General features: G+C 48.3%; 1 protein-coding gene across 1 annotated transcript in view; it reads left to right on the top strand.

Moving 5' to 3' along the window:
* The window catches only part of STARD7 (StAR related lipid transfer domain containing 7), a 30,639-nt gene extending 17,689 nt beyond the window's left edge, over positions 1 to 12,950 (top strand). The window contains exons 3-8 of the mRNA XM_058278103.1: positions 269 to 318; positions 1,084 to 1,194; positions 1,274 to 1,356; positions 1,920 to 2,019; positions 10,289 to 10,373; positions 11,152 to 12,950. Coding sequence (XP_058134086.1) covers positions 269 to 318; positions 1,084 to 1,194; positions 1,274 to 1,356; positions 1,920 to 2,019; positions 10,289 to 10,373; positions 11,152 to 11,333 — 611 coding nt within the window. The 3' untranslated portion in view covers positions 11,334 to 12,950. The remainder of the gene's footprint in view (positions 1 to 268; positions 319 to 1,083; positions 1,195 to 1,273; positions 1,357 to 1,919; positions 2,020 to 10,288; positions 10,374 to 11,151) is intronic.
* The last annotated feature ends 4,346 nt before the right edge of the window (positions 12,951 to 17,296 follow it).

Here is a 17,296-nt window from a genome sequence, read left to right as displayed (position 1 = left end):
GGCCTTCTGGTCCTCGTGCCTCTGCAGAGCGTTCTGCTCGGGTTTCCCAGAACAGTGGCCATGTTCTTTGGTTTGCTGTTTTTTCTCTCCGAGACCTTCGCTCTGGGTTGTCTTTGGCTTTCTTTGTCTTTTCTGCTACCTGATGGGACTCCTGGTGCCTGACTGCCTTGAGGCTGTCGTACTTTTGGATTGAAATGTCCTTAGTGGTAGGGATGGGGTGAGTGAGGAGAGGTGGGGAGCATCCCCTTACTCTGTCTTGTCATTCTAGTTCTTGGAACCTACACAGATGTGACACCCCGGCAGTTCTTCAATGTTCAGGTGAGTTCATTTTCCTTCCCAGATTTTGAGCTTAGAGAGCTAGTTGCCACTGCCCAGATGAATACTTGACTGGGATGACATTCACTTCTGTCTCTCCATCCATCCATCCCCGTGTCTCTTCTCCTCTTATCCCATGTCGAATAGCATTCTGGTAAACATTTAACTGGAAAGGAGTTGTTTTGAATTTTCTTCCATGTTTTATTTGAATGTAATTTGAAATTTACAGGGTCGTGTTTTGCTAGACCCTAAGTAACTAGTTTTTTAACCATCATGCCCACCAGTAATATGCAAGTACCCACTTTCCCCTAAGCACTGGAACTGTCAGTTGGTATTGAATTTTCCTTGGTTTGGACATACATGATTTGTTTGACTTGATTTGAATATCTTAGTTACTAGTGATGCCAGCATTTTAAAAGAATATGCTCCTTCCAGTTCTTTTTGTGAGGTGTCTTACAGTCTTACTTTGGACTTTTTATCTGTTTACAAATTTTTAGAATTGTCTTGCTCTCACACATCTCCATCACTGTGTTGTGTTTTCCCTTCATATATCTATTACAGTACTGTTTCTTACTCTTTGCTTCGTCCTTTTTAAGCTTCACTTCAGTACAAGGATACTGCTCTCTTCTAATCATCTGTAGTGCACTCAGCCGTTTCCCTCACACCTGCTCGTTACTTCAGTGTCTCCCTACAGTAAGGCCTTGGGTCGCAAGAGCCTTCTCTAGCGTGGGCCTGGAACTCCTGGGTCTTCGTGTTCTCTCTCTGCAGCTGGACACAGAATATAGAAAAAAGTGGGACGCCCTGGTGATCAAGCTGGAGGTGATTGAGAGAGACGTGGTGAGCGGCTCCGAGGTTCTTCACTGGGTGACCCATTTTCCTGTGAGTGTTCTCACTTGTGGTTTTCCTTTGATCAGGGCCACAGGGTGCAGAGCACTGACCCTGCCTCTCGTTTCTCTAGTATCCGATGTACTCGCGGGATTACGTTTATGTCCGGCGGTATAGTGTGGACCGGGAAAACAACGTGATGGTGTTGGTGTCACGGTACGTGTGGTTGGCTGTGGCTCTGCTAAGCCTAAGAGGGGTCCTTTGTTCATGTACAGCTGTGGTGGGAGTGGGCGTGGCCTTGGTGCTCTTTGGAATCGTCCCGTTGGGGTTCCCTGCAGCCGGGACCCAGTCTGTCCAGGTAGAGGGTGGTGGTCTGGGACTGTCTAGGAAGGTTGAAGGGAGAGAAGCTTCCAGTTAAAAATGTTCGTCGTATTCCTTAATTTGGTTTTGTTTTAAAGATGCTCTGGCTTCCTCAACAGAAAGCCTGGTGAGACATGAATCACCAAAAGCGGCTCACTTCCTTTTTTATTTTTCTTTGGAGGTATTGGGGTTGGGATTGAACGCGGGACCTTTGTACGTGGGAAGCTGGTGCACAGCCCTTGAGCCACGTTGGCTCCCCTCACTTCATTTTTAGCACTTAGTTTGTGTTTGTCTTAGTTACTCCCCTGTTTATTTGAAAATTAGAGCCAGGTTTTTAGATCTTTTCAAAGCTTTATCTTAGCGCCTATGTTGTTTTTTTATTTAAACTTTACCAAACGCTTGCCCTTTCTTCTTGTCAGTGCTGTGGAGCACCCTAGTGTGCCCGAGTCTCCGGAATTCGTCAGGGTCAGATCCTACGAATCCCAAATGGTTATCCGTCCCCACAAGTCATTTGATGAGGTGAGTTTTCCGTCATCTGAGAGATTCCACCTGAATTTGGAAGGGGGTGAGTTGATTTTGGACAACTTGATGTGCATCGGAATCACCCGGAGCTTTTTACAGTGCCTTACTGGGCCACCACAGAGTTTCTGATTTGGCAGGTCTGGGGTGTAATTGGCGTTTCTAAAAGTTCCCAGGTGAGGGAAGCTCACTTTGTGCACCTCTGCTGTAGGGTGCTAACCTGGAAGGTCCCCCGGGACCAAGGTGACGGTCCATCAGCTCCCTCTCTGAGAAGTGGTAACAAGATGGGACTAGGTCCTGGCTCACGAGCCTGTCGTAGGTGACAGTCTTCAGTACCAGGGCGGGCACCTTTTCAGGCCGGTCGCCACCGCCTGGGCAGCGCCCTCAGCGCCTTTCTGGACTTGTTCCTTGTCCCTAAGATGAGCAGCTAGACTCACGCCCTGCGTAACTGATGCCAGCAGTGGCTTTTTTAGCTCTGTTTCACTTCGTCATGGCTTTGTTTCTCCCCATTCACACGCTGTGGACTGTGTTCTAGTAGGATTTTGTTGCTCTCATTATATAATTATTTCTACTACCTGAAGAAGAAATTATAAATATGACAGATACAGTGGTTGATCCCTTTCAAGATAGTGTTTAATGGGAAATCTGTGTCTACTTCTGTGCTATTTTTAGAGTAGTGGTTTTCAAACTATGGATTGTTATCCATTAGTGGAAGATAAAATTAATTTAGTGGATTATGACCAGCTTTATTAAAAAAAGAAGTAGAATAGAATACAAATTGGGGAAGCGGATTTGGCTCAACTGATAGTGTCCGCCTACCACATGGAAGGTCCAGGGTTCAAACCCTGGCCCACGCGCAGTGATGACACGCAGGGTTGTCCCCCACGTAGGGGAGCCCCACGTGCAAGTAGTGTGCCCCATAAGTAGAGTCACCGAGCATGAAAAAGTGCAGGCTGCCCAGGAGGGGCACTGCACACACAGAGAGCTGACGCAGCAAGATGACACAACAAAAAGAGACACAGATTCCCTGTGCCGCTGACAAGAATACAAACAGACACAGAAGAACACACAGCGAATGGACACAGAGCAAACAACTGCGGCGGGGGGTGGGCAGGGAAGGGGAGAGAAATAAAAAAAATAAGTCTTAAAAAAAAACGAATACAAATTGAATGTATCCAACATAGTAAGGATATTCCATGAAACTTTTGTTTAGTTATGTATGTGTATGCGCATGTACGCGTGAGAGAGAATTGAATTACGATGTAAAAAAATTATTTACTATGGGTTGTGGCTAAAAATGTTTGAAAATCTTTCCTTTAGAAGTTAGGAACAGGTGTGGCTGCTGTCAGTGGTTAGTTACCTTTAAGAAGGATATACTAGGTTACGCTGGAGACTGTAAGAAGACGACTTCAGTTTCACTTTCTTCCCTTATGCTTTTGACTTTTGGAGTTGCAATCTTGTCTCCATGTATTCTCTATTTGAGAAAAAAAGTGACTTAGTTTCAGCATTGCTGCCTCTAGAAACAATGATCATGAAACAGCTAAATGCAGAGTGTGTTGTATTTGGTAGGGACCCAATAAAAATTTATTTTAGTTGAGATGGGGCAATAATGGGAATCAGAAATATACCTTTTTTTAGTGTGGATGTGGCAAACTTTTATGAAAAAGGTAGGACTTGCGTTGATCCTTATAAAAAGGTGGACTCTGGATATGTAGATGAAGTCAGGAAGGGCACTGGAGGTAGAAGACAGGACTCAAGCAAAGAAAAAGAAAGGCATGAACCATGGAAGAGTTCAGAGACTCGCGCAATTAGACAGGAAGGTGGAGCTGAGGGATGCCTTGCATGTGATCGTGTATAGGGAGGGTCCCTGGAAGCCAAGCAGCCAAGTTTGGTTTTGCCAAATGGAAGGTAGATCCTTGAGCCAAGGTATGGGGTTTTGTTTTACTTTTTATTATGGAAATTTTGAAATATACAAAAGAGAGAGAAGTAGGGAGAATAATATCATGCACCCTTCCTGTGTGTCTGTTAGCCGGCTCCAGCAGTGACCACCCCGTGGCCAGGCTGGGTCTAGCTGCTCCCTTTCCCATTCCCTGGCCCTGATTGCTTAGGCACAAATCCTAGCCATAGTGTTAATTGTTTCGGTTTTCCTTTTAATAAAATTTTATTGAGCTATATCGTACATGAACATATATATTAACAATAAAAGTATAATATTTAATAAAAGTTGTGAACTTACAAAACAAACCTGCATATCATCATACAACACCCAGTCATTAATTCTTCTGTAACTATTTCAGTGTTCTTTTGAAAAAAGATAAGGGATTTTGAAAACATAAGCCTAATATGATAGTCAAATAATTGACAAGATATCCCTAATATCAAATATCTAATCAGTGTTAAAATTTCCTGATTGTCCATGAAAATTTTTGTAGTTGGTTTATTTAAATCATGATCCTAATCAGATTCAGACATTGATATTTGCTAATCCTGTCTCTTGAGAGTCAGTGAGTCCCCTCCTCCCTTCTCCTCTCTGTCCCTTTCAGTGTGCAAGTTGTGGGGGCAGGGGAGAGGGCCCTTGAGGCCTGGGCCTGGTGGCCTTGAGCTCCATGTCCTCAGGGTCATGTAGCTCCCCTCACCTGCGCTTCCTGGAGGCTTGCAGGGCTCCAGTTTTTTTTGTTTTATTAGTTTTTAAAATAATGAGTTTGTTCCTTCAACTAGGCATCCTCCAGTGGTAAGGGTTTTTGTTTGTTTTCTCTTTGTTCTTTTTTTTTTTAGAAATATATATTTTTAAAGATTTCTTTCTTTCTTTCTCTCCCCTTCCCCCCTCCCACCCCCCCCCGGTTGTCTGCTCTCTGTGTCCATTCGCTGTGTGTTCTTCTGTGACCACTTCTATCCTTATCAGCGGCACTGGAATCTGTGTTTCTTTTTGTTGTGTCATCTTGCTGTGTCAGCTCTCCGCATGTGTGGCGCCATTCCTGGGCAGGCTGCACTTTCTTTCGTGCTGGGCGGCTCTCCTTACGGGGTGCACTCCTTGTGTGGGGGGCTCCCCTACGTGGGGGACACTCCTGCGTGGCATGGCACTCCTTGCGCACATCAGCACTGCGCATGGGCCAGCTGCACACGGGTCAAGGAGACCCTGGGTTTGACCTGCGGACCTCCCATGTGGTAGATGGACGCCCTAACCACTGGGCCAAGTCTACTTCCCTCTTTGTTCTTAATATCATTAGAAACTCACAGATTTAAACATATTTAGTTTTAACCTATTATAGTTATGCTTTTTTTAAAAATTTAATTTTTAAAGAAGCTTTATATTGTATAAATATAGGAGATTCCCATATACCCCACCCCTTCTCCTCCCACACTTTGACCATTAACATCTTTCATTCATGTGGTACACTTACTACAATTCATGAACACATATTGAAATATTGCTACTAACCATGGTCTATAGTTTTTATTAGTAGTAGTTTATATATAACTTACATTACACTTTGTACCACACAGTTTTATAAGTTTTGACAAAATGTATAATGTCCTGGATCTGTCACTGCAGTACAATTCCAGTGTCCCAAAAATGCCCATGTTACACCTGTTCTTCTCTCCCTGCCCCCAAACCTCTGGTGACCACTGTCTTTATATCAGTGTTACAAGTTCTTCCATTACTAGAATAATAATAAGTCTACTTTAGTACATAGTTGCAGTCCCCTCTTACATTTGTTCATTCCTCAATCTTGAGGATTTGGGGAGGATGATTCCCAGTCTGCTTCAGATTTAGAGCGGCTTAGGACCCATGGGGGAGATGGATAGACCTGTCTTGCTTGCAGTTTTAGATACTCTCTGTTTTTTTGGGATGGGCGTTGTCCATCATCATCCTGTTGTTTGTTGTCCTGGGCAAGTCCGATGAACTGGAGAGTAGGTTTTGGCTGTAACTCTGCAGAGATTCAGGGCTCAACCGGCATATGGACAGCTGTAAGATTTAAGTCTCTGGGACACGTATTTAATGGGTATACTAACTTTTAAAAGGCCACAGCCTAAACACAGCAAGTTTACTGAAGGCCCTTTAATCCACCTGGGCCCCTCTGTCCTATTCATTTTGCTCACAGCAGAGCCTAACTACTGAGCCAATACATACTTGAGAGCATTCCAGCTTACTGCAAGAGGTCAGTTGAAAATTCTACACTTGCTCCTTTTGTCTTTCCTTAGAGGCCTTCAGAACTACTCTCCAGTTATCAGGAGAACAAGCCTTTCACCCAGGAGAGAGCGAAAACAGTCTGTGGTTCTGCAGGTCACAAACACTGTGACCTTTATTTAAAGGGTCTTGGCACATTATATTATTCCCAAGGAATGCTCATCTGTGCACTCAGGTAAGCACAAGATGAACAATGCTTGGAGAAAACAAAAGGCACATACATTTCCACTCAGTGGACAGGTGCCTTCTGTGGCTGAGAAGTTTGTTTGCTGGCGGACCTCAGAGCAAGGCCTTCCCGTGAGAGGGAACATAGGGGGCACTCAGTCTGTTCTGAGCTGGAGCTTGCCTTGTCCACAACTGAGCAAAGCAGCTGCCCAGAGAGGCCTGTTACAAAACCACAGGACGGGCAGAGTTGACAAGCCCTGAGAAATGGCTCTACTATGGACAAGTCCAACAGGAGATTCTCTGTTTCTGTTACCTCCAACACTGGCTGTCCCAGAGTGATTTAACGCTGGGTGCCAGTTGCGTAGTGCCAGCCACTGTGCTGGGGCAGTGGGCTCAAGGATGCCTGTCCTGTCTTTAGGTTAACTGGGAGGAATCAGAACTCTGCAATGTAAACTGGTGACTTCGTGGGAAGAGCTGAGCTCCCTGACTGCATCTCGGCTGCATTCCTCCAGGCCACAGATATTTGCTGGGTGTCTTCTGTATGCTCTGCACTTTTCTAGATTCCAGGGAGGAAATAAGGCCCTGGCCCCAGCGGTGGAGGCAGAGATGGACGAGGACTGTCAGGAGGGGGTCAGGTTGTGTAGCCTGAAAACATGCCACAAGCTGCCGAGACCTTTAGTGCCCTAAGCCAAGAATGAAACAAGCCCTTGATTAGCAAAGGCAGGGGTGGACAGGCAGGCCCAGGGGCAGGTGGTAAAGTCGGAAGTGCACACCTGAGGCTCCGGGGAGGGGGCTGGCAGGCTCGGGTCCAGGGAAGGTCCCAGTGCAGACAGGAGGGTAGCCCCGGAATGCTGAGAGAAAGAAGGGGGGCTGGAGCTGGGGTGCTGAGGCGCGGCGAGTGCTCGGCGAAGGCCGGCAGGCCCGTGTCCTGGAGCTGGAGCAGGAAGGGAAGGGAAGGCATCCGGCCAGGCCTCGTGTCCAGCACCTCTCCCTTGGGAGGCCTTGAGGTGGCCGGTGCGCTGCACGGTGTCGGGGTTGTAGTGCTGGCTTGCCTGCTTGGTGGTGGGCTGGGAAGGGCGAGGGCCTGTGGTCGTGGGGCCATTCCAGCTTCTGGCTGCTCCGCATGCTGCAGCCCTCCTTGGACCACCTTTCGAGGCAGGCTGCGGTCAGTGTCAGTACCCAGTGGGCTCAGTGGAGTCCTGGCGTCACCACGCAGCCGCCTGGCTGAGGCCACAGCTTTTCGTTACTCTTTCGGTGCTCAAGTTGTACCATTTTTGGCCATCGGGAGCCTTTTCAGTTTGGCTCTTGAGTCCTTTTGACATGATCCCAAGAGCTTTCTTGCTTTCTTGGTGTATTACAAGATGTTCCAGGTTCATCGGGTGTATTTCTAGTCCCAGATCTGGGAGGTCAACCTTTGTCAGGGAGCCCTGGTTCATTTGAGTAGGAAGTCGTTGGGTTTTTTTGGTCTTTGTATGTTTTTTTTTTTTAAATTATGGTAAAATATACATAATCTTCCTAGTCTGTGTGTTCTGTGGGTAGAATGATAAAAATTCTTTATGTTTATAACTCAGTCTTGTAACACACCTGTGTCATAGATGCTTTTTTTTTTTTTAGAGATTATTTATTTCCCCTTCTCCCTCCACCCCGGTTGTCTGCTCTCTGCGTCCACTTGCTGCACCTTGTTCTGTCCGCTTCTGTTGTTGTCAGCTGCACAGGAATCTGTGCTTCTCTTTGCTGCGTCATCTTGTTGTGTCAGCTCTCCGTGTGGGCGGCGCCACCCCTAGGCAGGCTGCACCTTCCTCCGTGCTGGGCGGCTCTCCCTACAGGGAGACACCCCTGCATGGCAGGGCACTCCTTGTGCGCATCAGCATTGCGCATGGGCCAGCTCCACACGGGTCAAGGAGGCCCGGGGTTTGAACCGCAGACCTCCATGTGGTAGACGGACGCCCTAACCACTGGGCCAAGTCCGTCGCCCATAGATGTTTTTATTACTTCCATTTTCCAGGCTTTACCTGTCCTTCACCTTTACTTCCTCTGAATTCAGGCTCTCTGTTACGGCACCTTTTTATGCTGTTAATCTGAAGTTCCCAAGGACAAGGACTGGCTCGTTTTTGTTTCTTCGGTAGCATTTAGCACAGTGCCAGGCACACAGCAGACATTCAATTCTATGTTAAGTAAATGAATAAAAGACTGAAAGATTATTAAGGGAATAAAGAAGAAAATGGACTTTGCTGTGAAGGCACCCGAATTTAAAGGAGTAGCTCCTAGAGAGCTGTGCCACCTTGGACTTATAAACAGTCTTCTAAAAGAAGGTGCAGGCATAAAGTTTATCTCCTACCCCTTCAGATGGATCCTCTGGTTCAGACCTCTCCTAGGATAAGGACACCTGTGAGTCTTCTTAATTCTATGTCCTTCCCGGAGTCAGACGATGAGAAAGCTGTACCAGGAAGGTGGCGGGCCCACGGCCCTGCAGTAGAGTGCTGGGTTCATCCCGGCTCTCCCTGAGCAGCCAGCGGCCTTGGGCACTTCCTTCCCGTTCTGTGCTCGGGCCCCTCATCCTTAAGATGGAGCAGTAGTACAGGGTTGTGGGCTTTGGAGCAGTTCCTGGCACCTGGAGGAAGCCAGGCGAGTGTTTGCTGCTGTTATTACTAGTAGGAATAGTGTTAATACCATTTTGGTAAAGATTAAGATCTTTAAACTGTGATCGCTGGGGGCATGGGCTAGGGGTCCCCAAGACCACCCCCATGACTGGAGATTCGCCTGAAGGACTCTCAGGACTCAGCAGCTGTACATGAGGCTAACATTTACCACGGTGACAGAATCAGGATTCGCGGCCGGATTGTAAGGGAAGAGAGAGGTGGGTCTGGAGGGGCCCCCGTGCAGGCGTCTCACCCTCCCTCCCGTGAGGGCGCACATGGAGCGCGCTCCTCGCCCAGCGCTGACAGTGCAGTGACATGGTGTGCTGTTGCTGCCCAGGAAAGCCACTGGACCCTGTGACCAAGTTTTTACTGGGGCTGGTTTGCTTAACACGAACCAAAATTCCAGACCCCTAGGAGGAAAGCTGGTGCTCCGCACAGCCCAGGAGAGCGAACCCCCTGAGCAGGTTCCCAGACGCCAGCCGGGCCGCCTTGCCGTGGCCTTTCTAGGAGCTCAGCCTCAGACCTGCTGGGCTAGCTCTTCTCTGCACAGAGTGGAAACAGCGGTGCTCCCTGCCCCAGAGTCGCATCATGGTCCTTTTTCTTCTTTTCTTTAACAAATTAATTTTATTGATACATATTAATAAAGCATATACTCCATCCAAAGTGTACAGTCAGAGGTATTTGGTATAATCACATAGTTCTACATTCATCATTTCAATCATTATTAGAGCATTTTCATTATCCAATAACAATAATAAAAAAACAAACTATCTCCGAATCTCTCTATGCTTCCCCTGCTGTACAGAGCTGTTCTCTTTGACTCGTTTATTTGTATTTATATTTTGTAAAAACAGTCTTACATATGCAATATCACCCTTATTTGTATTTCACATGAGGTTTCACTATATTACACAGTCCCATGTTACATTTTTTAGTTTTCCTTCTAGTAAACTACATGTCCTTAGACTTTCCCTTTCAACCACTGTTATACCCATGTAATAGCACTCCTAGTTATAAACACTGTGATGTGCTTTCACCATTTCTATGCATTTCCAAAGATTTACAAACAACCTTTTTACCAGTTCTGCACAGATTAACCCTCAGCTTTCCATTCTCTGCCCTCAGTCTATTTTCTGGTGACCTATATTCCAGTTATTAGCTCCCGGAGTTTGCACTGTGCATTTGGTTGGATCGTGGTTCTTCCATGGCACTTTCTGGATATGAAGGTTGTGCCGAATCATTCGCGTACCCTCAATTTTGCTTTCTTATTTTCCAGAACGGCTTTGACTACTTGTTGACGTACAGTGACAATCCCCAGACTGTGTTTCCTCGCTACTGTGTTAGTTGGATGGTTTCCAGCGGTAAGTGGAGTCTTGAATGTGGAGCCTGGAGCCGGGGCTGAGCATTTGTTTTCCCTCTGTCTGCCTGACGGCAGCAATAACCCTGGTACGGGCGCCCTGGAGCCCTCCTGGGAGAAGGCAGCGCCTTTCACAGTTCACTCTTGACCACGAAGACACTGCATAAGGTCCCAGATGGGACTTAGACCCAGAGAAGGCGTTTTAAGAACATTTGCTTCATTGCCTAAAATGGGGACCATATAAATTAAGCATTTCTTTTTTTTATTAGTTCTCCTTAGATGGTGTTTGAGGTCATAAAAGTCTAGCATAGAAATTGTGGTTGTAAGGCAATCACCTGGGCAGAGGCTGCCAGTCATGGATATAGCTGTACCTTTCCCTTCCAGTTTCTTGTCTAAAAAAGCTTCTTCATGTAACTTTCTTTTTCTGGCAATTTATAGGTAGCTTCTTTTGGGAAACTAGAGAGGAACTAAAATATTTTTGTTTGATGTTTGTTTAAATAAAATTGGCAGTAATTAGGCTGTATCATTGATAACTGATACTTTATTCAGTCTTTTGGGACTCATCTGGCCTGATCAGTATCCCTTTTCAAAGAATCAGGGGTCATGGCTGGTCTTCTCTTTCCGTACGTTCTGGGAGGCAGCTGCTACTTAGAGTTGTCAATCAGTCCATGGTCTCTTGTTATAATGAGGGACTGCTCCCTTCCATTGAAGAAATGGGGCCTTCTTACTTTGATCCTGCTGTTTGTGTGTCGGTCTAACAAAATTTCCCCCTCTACCAATAGGCATGCCGGATTTCCTAGAGAAGCTGCACATGGCCACTCTGAAAGCCAAGAACATGGAGATCAAAGTGAAGGACTACATCTCGGCGAAGCCTCTGGAAATGGGTGAAGCCACGGCCAGCACCCAGTCCTCCGAGAGGAAGAGCGAGGGCAGTCATGGCCCTGCCCGAATCGAGTATGCCTGAAGGGCTTTGGGATGAGAAGGCACAGGCTGCTTCCACCCTGTCTTAGCTCCTTATCACTGATACAGAATGGGGACAAGACATGTGTTAGAAGGTACTTGCTGTGACCGCCAGTGCAGGGTAATTTAGGAACTCGTCTGGCTTCATTCAGAGCACTTACTGCTTTTATCAAAATGTAGAGGAGAAGAAGGCGTCCACGGGGAGATGTGGTTATACTCTCAGGCCAAGTGTTTTGAAAGTCAGTGTTTCACTGAGCTAACCCGGAACAGACCTCTCACCTCAAGCCAGAAGGGGACACCTCCACTGGCTTCCTCGGAGTAGTTTCCTCTGCCAACATTCCAGTGCCCACTGTTGGTCCTGCAGTGCTTTGACTTTCCTTCCGTTCTGAAGATACAACTGGAAGGTGACTCTTCCAGTGAGGGCCTTGTCAGGAGTGCTCTTGGTAGCAGGCTGTAGGTAGGCTGGATCTGCGGTGTCACTCTGTGCTGTAAGTGCCTTTTCTTCACCTTGTTTCAGTTTTTAGGGATGTGAAGTTTGTACCAGAAGTTTCCTTCCCCACTTCTCAAATACCACCACCACCCCCCTGACTCGCCCTTCCCCAGGGAAGTTTATGCTCACGTGGCGTGTTGCCACCTCCCTATCCTTACCCCCTTACCGTGAGCACTGGGAAGTGAGTCCTTCTAGGTGGGGGCTTTCTGTGTTATTGGTGTTTCGATAGAATCAGTGGAGATGCTGAAAACTTCACAGTTAAATTTAGGTTAGTGTTGTTGATTTTTAAATCTTAGTATCAAAATGAAGGAATTGGGGCATTGAATGGGATTTCATTTGATTCAGGCGTTATTTTTCACACTTCGGGTTTGCCTGGATGCCAAGGACTCATTCTTCTCAGAAGCCTAAATGCAGAAGAGTGGGCACATCCCACTCCTTCAGAACTCTCAGGCTCAAGGCCGACGGTGGGAAAGAATAGATATAGTCTCGCCCAGAATGCTAATATGATGGGAATGTGGTTTATGGCCCTCGTTTCTCCTCCTCCCTTCAGACTCTGTTCTGTCAGGTGATGGTCAGGTGGTGTCAGTTTGGCCCAGCTGGTTTCCCTAGGGTCAAGCTGCAGTCTGTCAAGAACGGGATCAAGTTTTAAATCCTCTTCCCTCCTTTTTTCCCCCTACTTACTACCCTTTTGTGGCCCTGAAAAAAGTATCTAAACATGAAACTAACGTAAGCCTCCCCTTGACCCTGTTGCCAGTTAGGTTTTGTGCCAAGGAAATGACTGCCCCGGTGCTTCACGCTTTGTCTTCTCTGCGTTGTTGGCAGAGGCAGAGGGATGCCTCGAGCAGCCCCGGCTTCTCCTCACAGATCGTTTCTCTCTTACGATCTCCAGGTCCTGGCAGAAGCCAGGGAAGGGTCCCTGGGTTATATCTGAACTCAGCACTCACGATTGTCGGCGTGTGGCTGGCTGTGTGTGCGGAAGGTACTGGGGAGTTGGGCGTGGCTCCGTGCCCTGTGGCACTTTGACTCTGCACTTGGGGTCTCTGTACAGTCACTAGTGTTATTGTAACGATCTCACTCCTAACTCTGACATTTTTATCAAATGTGTGAATAAAAACAAAGATTAGTACAAAAGAGGATTTGTCTTTGGAGAAATGGTGGTGGGGAAATCGTTTGTATTGGGTTCATTCCTTCGTGATCATGAAGTTGAAAGAAGAGCGTTTCTCCTCAGAGTCGGTGTGTGGGCGGTAGGACCCGGTCGTTGCGGCCACAGCCAAACCTTGTCCGCACTATGAGCCCTTTTCCAGGCGACCAATTTGGCACCTGAAATAACTCCTTCTTCCAGTTCCCTTGTCTTGATCTGCTCGCCCATATCCTTTGCTTTTAAAGAAGGGTAGGCTGGAGGAAGCAGTTGCAGAGAGCTTTACAGACGGCAGGACTTGAGTGAGTCAGGAGGGCAGGGACAGAGCCTAGAAGAGTGGCAGGGGAGAGCGCAAAACCCACTCCACACGGTCCAAAGAGGGCTGGACTGGCTGGCAAGTCTGCCATGGTGTGCTTGTTTTGAAAATGCAAATTTGTTGCAGTGCGGTTGGCATGCTGGAGAACACTGGGAGCGGAACATGAATTTCAAGTTGGTTTATGGGTGGTTTTGCCCAGCAGAATCCAGCTGTATAGGAGTACACAAAGTGAGCCTAGCCCACGAGGACAGTGCCCGGTGGTGCAGCGTCCACTGAGCGGGAACCCGCCTGCTCCCATCGCAGTCCCTCGAGCTGTAGCTCTCCCGGGTGCCTGGGCCCCGGGCCCCATGCTCCCGCAAGCTTCTCTTCCTTGCAGCTTGTCTTGTGTATTTACTGGCTCTCCTCTGTCCTGTCCCCCTCTCTGTTTCTCATTGGCTCCTCTCTGCACAGGTTGGTGGGGTGGGAACTGGGTGGAGGGCTGGTGGGATTCCACAGGCAAGCACAGGTCGTTTCCAAGATGACGGGCAGCAGTCACTGTAGGGTTTCTGTGTTCCTTAACTGCCTTACTATATAAAGCTGTGCTGCCGTTGTGTGTCCTTAGCAGGGTTTTTGAGTGTCAAGCACCCACCCCACGTGTCCATAAACCCTGTGGTTTTTGTTGTGTGGTTTTGCATGGCACGGTGACTTTGAGAAGGCATATATTGCACTACAGGAGAGCTGATAGCACTGTGAACAGGAGAGCCTACTGTAGATGTTTGGGGATGCCAGGGCCAGTTTGGCCTGTGCCTAATCCCCAGAGCTCAGTGAGCCTGGGCGTAGCGGAGCCTTCTCCCCGCACTAGTGGGAGGTTGGGGGCGCCCAAGGTTGGACAGGCCTGGTCTAGGTGTCTCCCTGCACCCCACTTGCCTTTAGGGTGCAGGGCGTGGGAGGCTGGAGGGAAGGCACTAAGCAGAAAGGCTCCTGCCTTTGGTCTGACTCCGGGCAGGGTCACGGCTTGACCAGAGGAGGAAGAAAATGCCCCAGGGGAGCACAGGATGGAGGATCAAATGGGCGCGAGTCTTTACAGAGCCCACCTCCTTGGAGTGGGGATGGGACCCCATCCTGGACCTCCTGTGGAACTTGTTGACTGAGAGAAGCCGCTGAGCTGAGGATGTCAGCCTGGACCGGGGAGAGCCTGCCTGAGAACAAACCCCGGAAAGCAGGGCCCGAGAGGCAGCAGCAAAGGCTGTCTTGGGAGCATCTGAGTGCCTGGAGCCGACTGCCCACGGGCCTCGGGTGAGCCAGCTGGAGTGGGATTTCTGATCCTTGGAAAGCAGTGGTTGTGAACGATGGTCACTCGTCTCCAAACAGCTCTAAGGTAATTACTGGAAAGACTTCTTGTCAGAGGTTATGTGTCGGTGGGCCTCAAGCATCCCAGCCCTGCCCTGCCGCAGAGGGCCCCGCACAGCTCCCCAGCGAGACTCTCGGGCGCTGCGGGAACACTTCCACAGCAGCCGAGCCCTGGGGAGAGCAGCGCCTCCACTGTCGGGCAGCTCTGGCTTTACCTCGAGACCTAGCCGCCGCCTCGGGCCGTCTGCCACTGGGTCAGAGCTCTCCAAGGTCTTGAGGCAGTGCTCACGTGCCCCCAAGCTTTTCCCAGGCTTTATGTCACCGGCAGCTTCACCTGTTTTAAACCCACCACACACACACGCACGCACGCACGCACGCACGCATTTTTATTTGAAACAAATTCATATGTATGGAAAATTCGGAAGAATATCTTGTACAGCCTTCCCCTGCACTGGCTGGTTCTTATCTTTCTATGTGTGTTTTTCTTTTTGTATCTACTTTCTCATAACCATTTGAAAGTAAGTTGCAAACTTGATATTTCACCCAGAACCCTTGAGCATGTATGTTCTTTCTGGAAGCCTGGGGACGTTCTACCTAGCCCCAGTTCCCTTGGCACACAGGTGAGGAACAGCGGTGTCATTCCGTGCCGTGTGGAAGTACTGGATGTCAGGAGCAGTAGTCTCCCTCGGTTGTGTATGGGTACAGGCAGAGATGTCAACCTGTCACCTGTCCTCACAGCGTCAGCGTGGGCTTGTGTTGAGCCAGCGGTCAGCCGATAAGAGCTTCCATCGGAACACTCCTTTCATGCTTTGAGGTCTAATCCTCTGTGTCCTCCTGTGGACACGTGGACGGGGAAGCAGCACAAGAGGGTGCTGGGGATTGAGTCTCGCTCCATCCCTGGTGCTGTGGGTGTAGACACGTTTGTAAGTAGGACCTTTGAAGCTGTTAGTTAAGGTGCCCGAACAGAATGAGGCTGGTATCTTTTTAGGCCCAGGAGATGGGACACAGGAGAAGCCATGGCGAGCAGAACATGAAAGAAAAAGTGGCCTCTGCCATGTGCATTGCCGTGTGATTGAAAAGCCAAGGAACCCCAAAGATGGACAGCCAGAAGAAACAGACCCCCAGGGGAGGCAGCCTGGCCTCACACTGAGCCGATCAGTTCCTGTTGTTGAGCCACCCCAGGGTGTGGTGTTTGTTTTAGCAGCTGGGCAACTAATACAGGGGTTAAGTCATGTTCTTACTTGAAGTCACACAGAAAGTAACTGAATCAGGACGTAGGCCTGTATCTGACCTCTCCAAAGACCGCTAGCAGCATGCCGTGAAACGTAGATTAGGTTCTTATAAATGCTGTCGTGCTAGATTCCTTCCCAAGTCGGTTGACTCATTTTGAAACTTGGATCATTAGGTTTTTTTTGCCTGTCCCTGATAAATTTTGGGTGGCTTATCCACCACTACCACCCTGCCCCCACCTCAGTTTCATCATTCAGTGTAATAGTTGCCTGAGCTTTTTTTTTCTCTTCTGGATTGTTTGAGGTGCTCTTCCTATGTGTATCTGAAGCAGGAAGAGCTTTGCTCTCCTGAAAACCTCAGCAAGTGTATGCCGCCACTGCTGACAGCTGATCGTAAAGGAACAAGGTGGGTTTTCCTACAGACAGCTTGAAAACATTTTCTAAACAAAAATATTAGACAGTAATCAGTGTTTATACCCAACACAGTGGGATAGAAGTCTGAAATTTCTCAAAATGAAAATATTCTTCATAAAATCTGAGACCTGGAAACCTCTAGAAAATTAGCTGAACTCTAGAGTGTGGATGGAAGGGGTCTTGATATAAAATATACTTCTTCCTACATCATCAGTGGGTACTTGATAGAACATCAGTCAAAAAGAGCCCCAAGCCAAACACACAGTTGCTTTAATAACCTTATGGTTGATTCCAGTCCACAAATGTACTTTTAACAACTTGTAAATTAAATTTGTCATCCATGTTTTAAGGGCCTAATCAAGGGAGGCTGATGTAGCTCAGGGATTGAGTGCCGGCTTCCCACGTAAAGGGCCTAATCAAACCTAAAAAGTCAGGATGAATGTTTGAAAGGAGTAAAATTGAATGTTTTTACGGTCAACACATTTAATCCTATGACTGCCGTGTGTGTGTGTGTATTATGCCTCGAGGGACAGAAAGTGACAACATGGCTGAGAGGAGTTACTGAGCCTGTGTCTTTGTCCTCATCTGTGAGGGAAATACAACAAAAGGGTTGTCAAGAGGAAGTAACGCATTGAGAATGGTGCCAGGGCTGCTGTGACGGGCACCACCCCGTGCTGGCTCACAGCGGGCACCTGCATGTCCAGCCGGAAACTGGCAGGCCGCGCTGCCCCCGTGCTGATGGTTCTCCTTGCTTGCACCTTTGCCTTGCCCCTGGCAAGCTAGCTCCGGGTCTCGGGCCTCTCTTGGAAGGCCGCATCATTCCGATTAAGACTTGCCCTCCTGGGAAGCGGATGTGGCTCGACTGATAGAGCGTCCGCCTATCATATAGGAAGCCCAGGGGTCAAACCCAGGGCCTCTTGGTGCACATGGTGAGCTGGCCCATGTGCAGTGCTGCTGTGCACAATGTGAGCCATGCCACGCAGGGGTGTCCCCCACGTAAGGGTGTCCCACACTCAAGGAATGCACCCTGCAAGGAGAGCCACCCTGCGTG

The sequence above is a fragment of the Dasypus novemcinctus genome, chromosome 17 (assembly GCF_030445035.2).
Source record: "Dasypus novemcinctus isolate mDasNov1 chromosome 17, mDasNov1.1.hap2, whole genome shotgun sequence".
NCBI classification, from domain to species: Eukaryota; Metazoa; Chordata; class Mammalia; order Cingulata; family Dasypodidae; genus Dasypus; species Dasypus novemcinctus.
The sequence above is the reverse complement of the archived record's forward strand: the minus strand, read 5'-3'. Positions and strand labels throughout refer to the sequence as shown.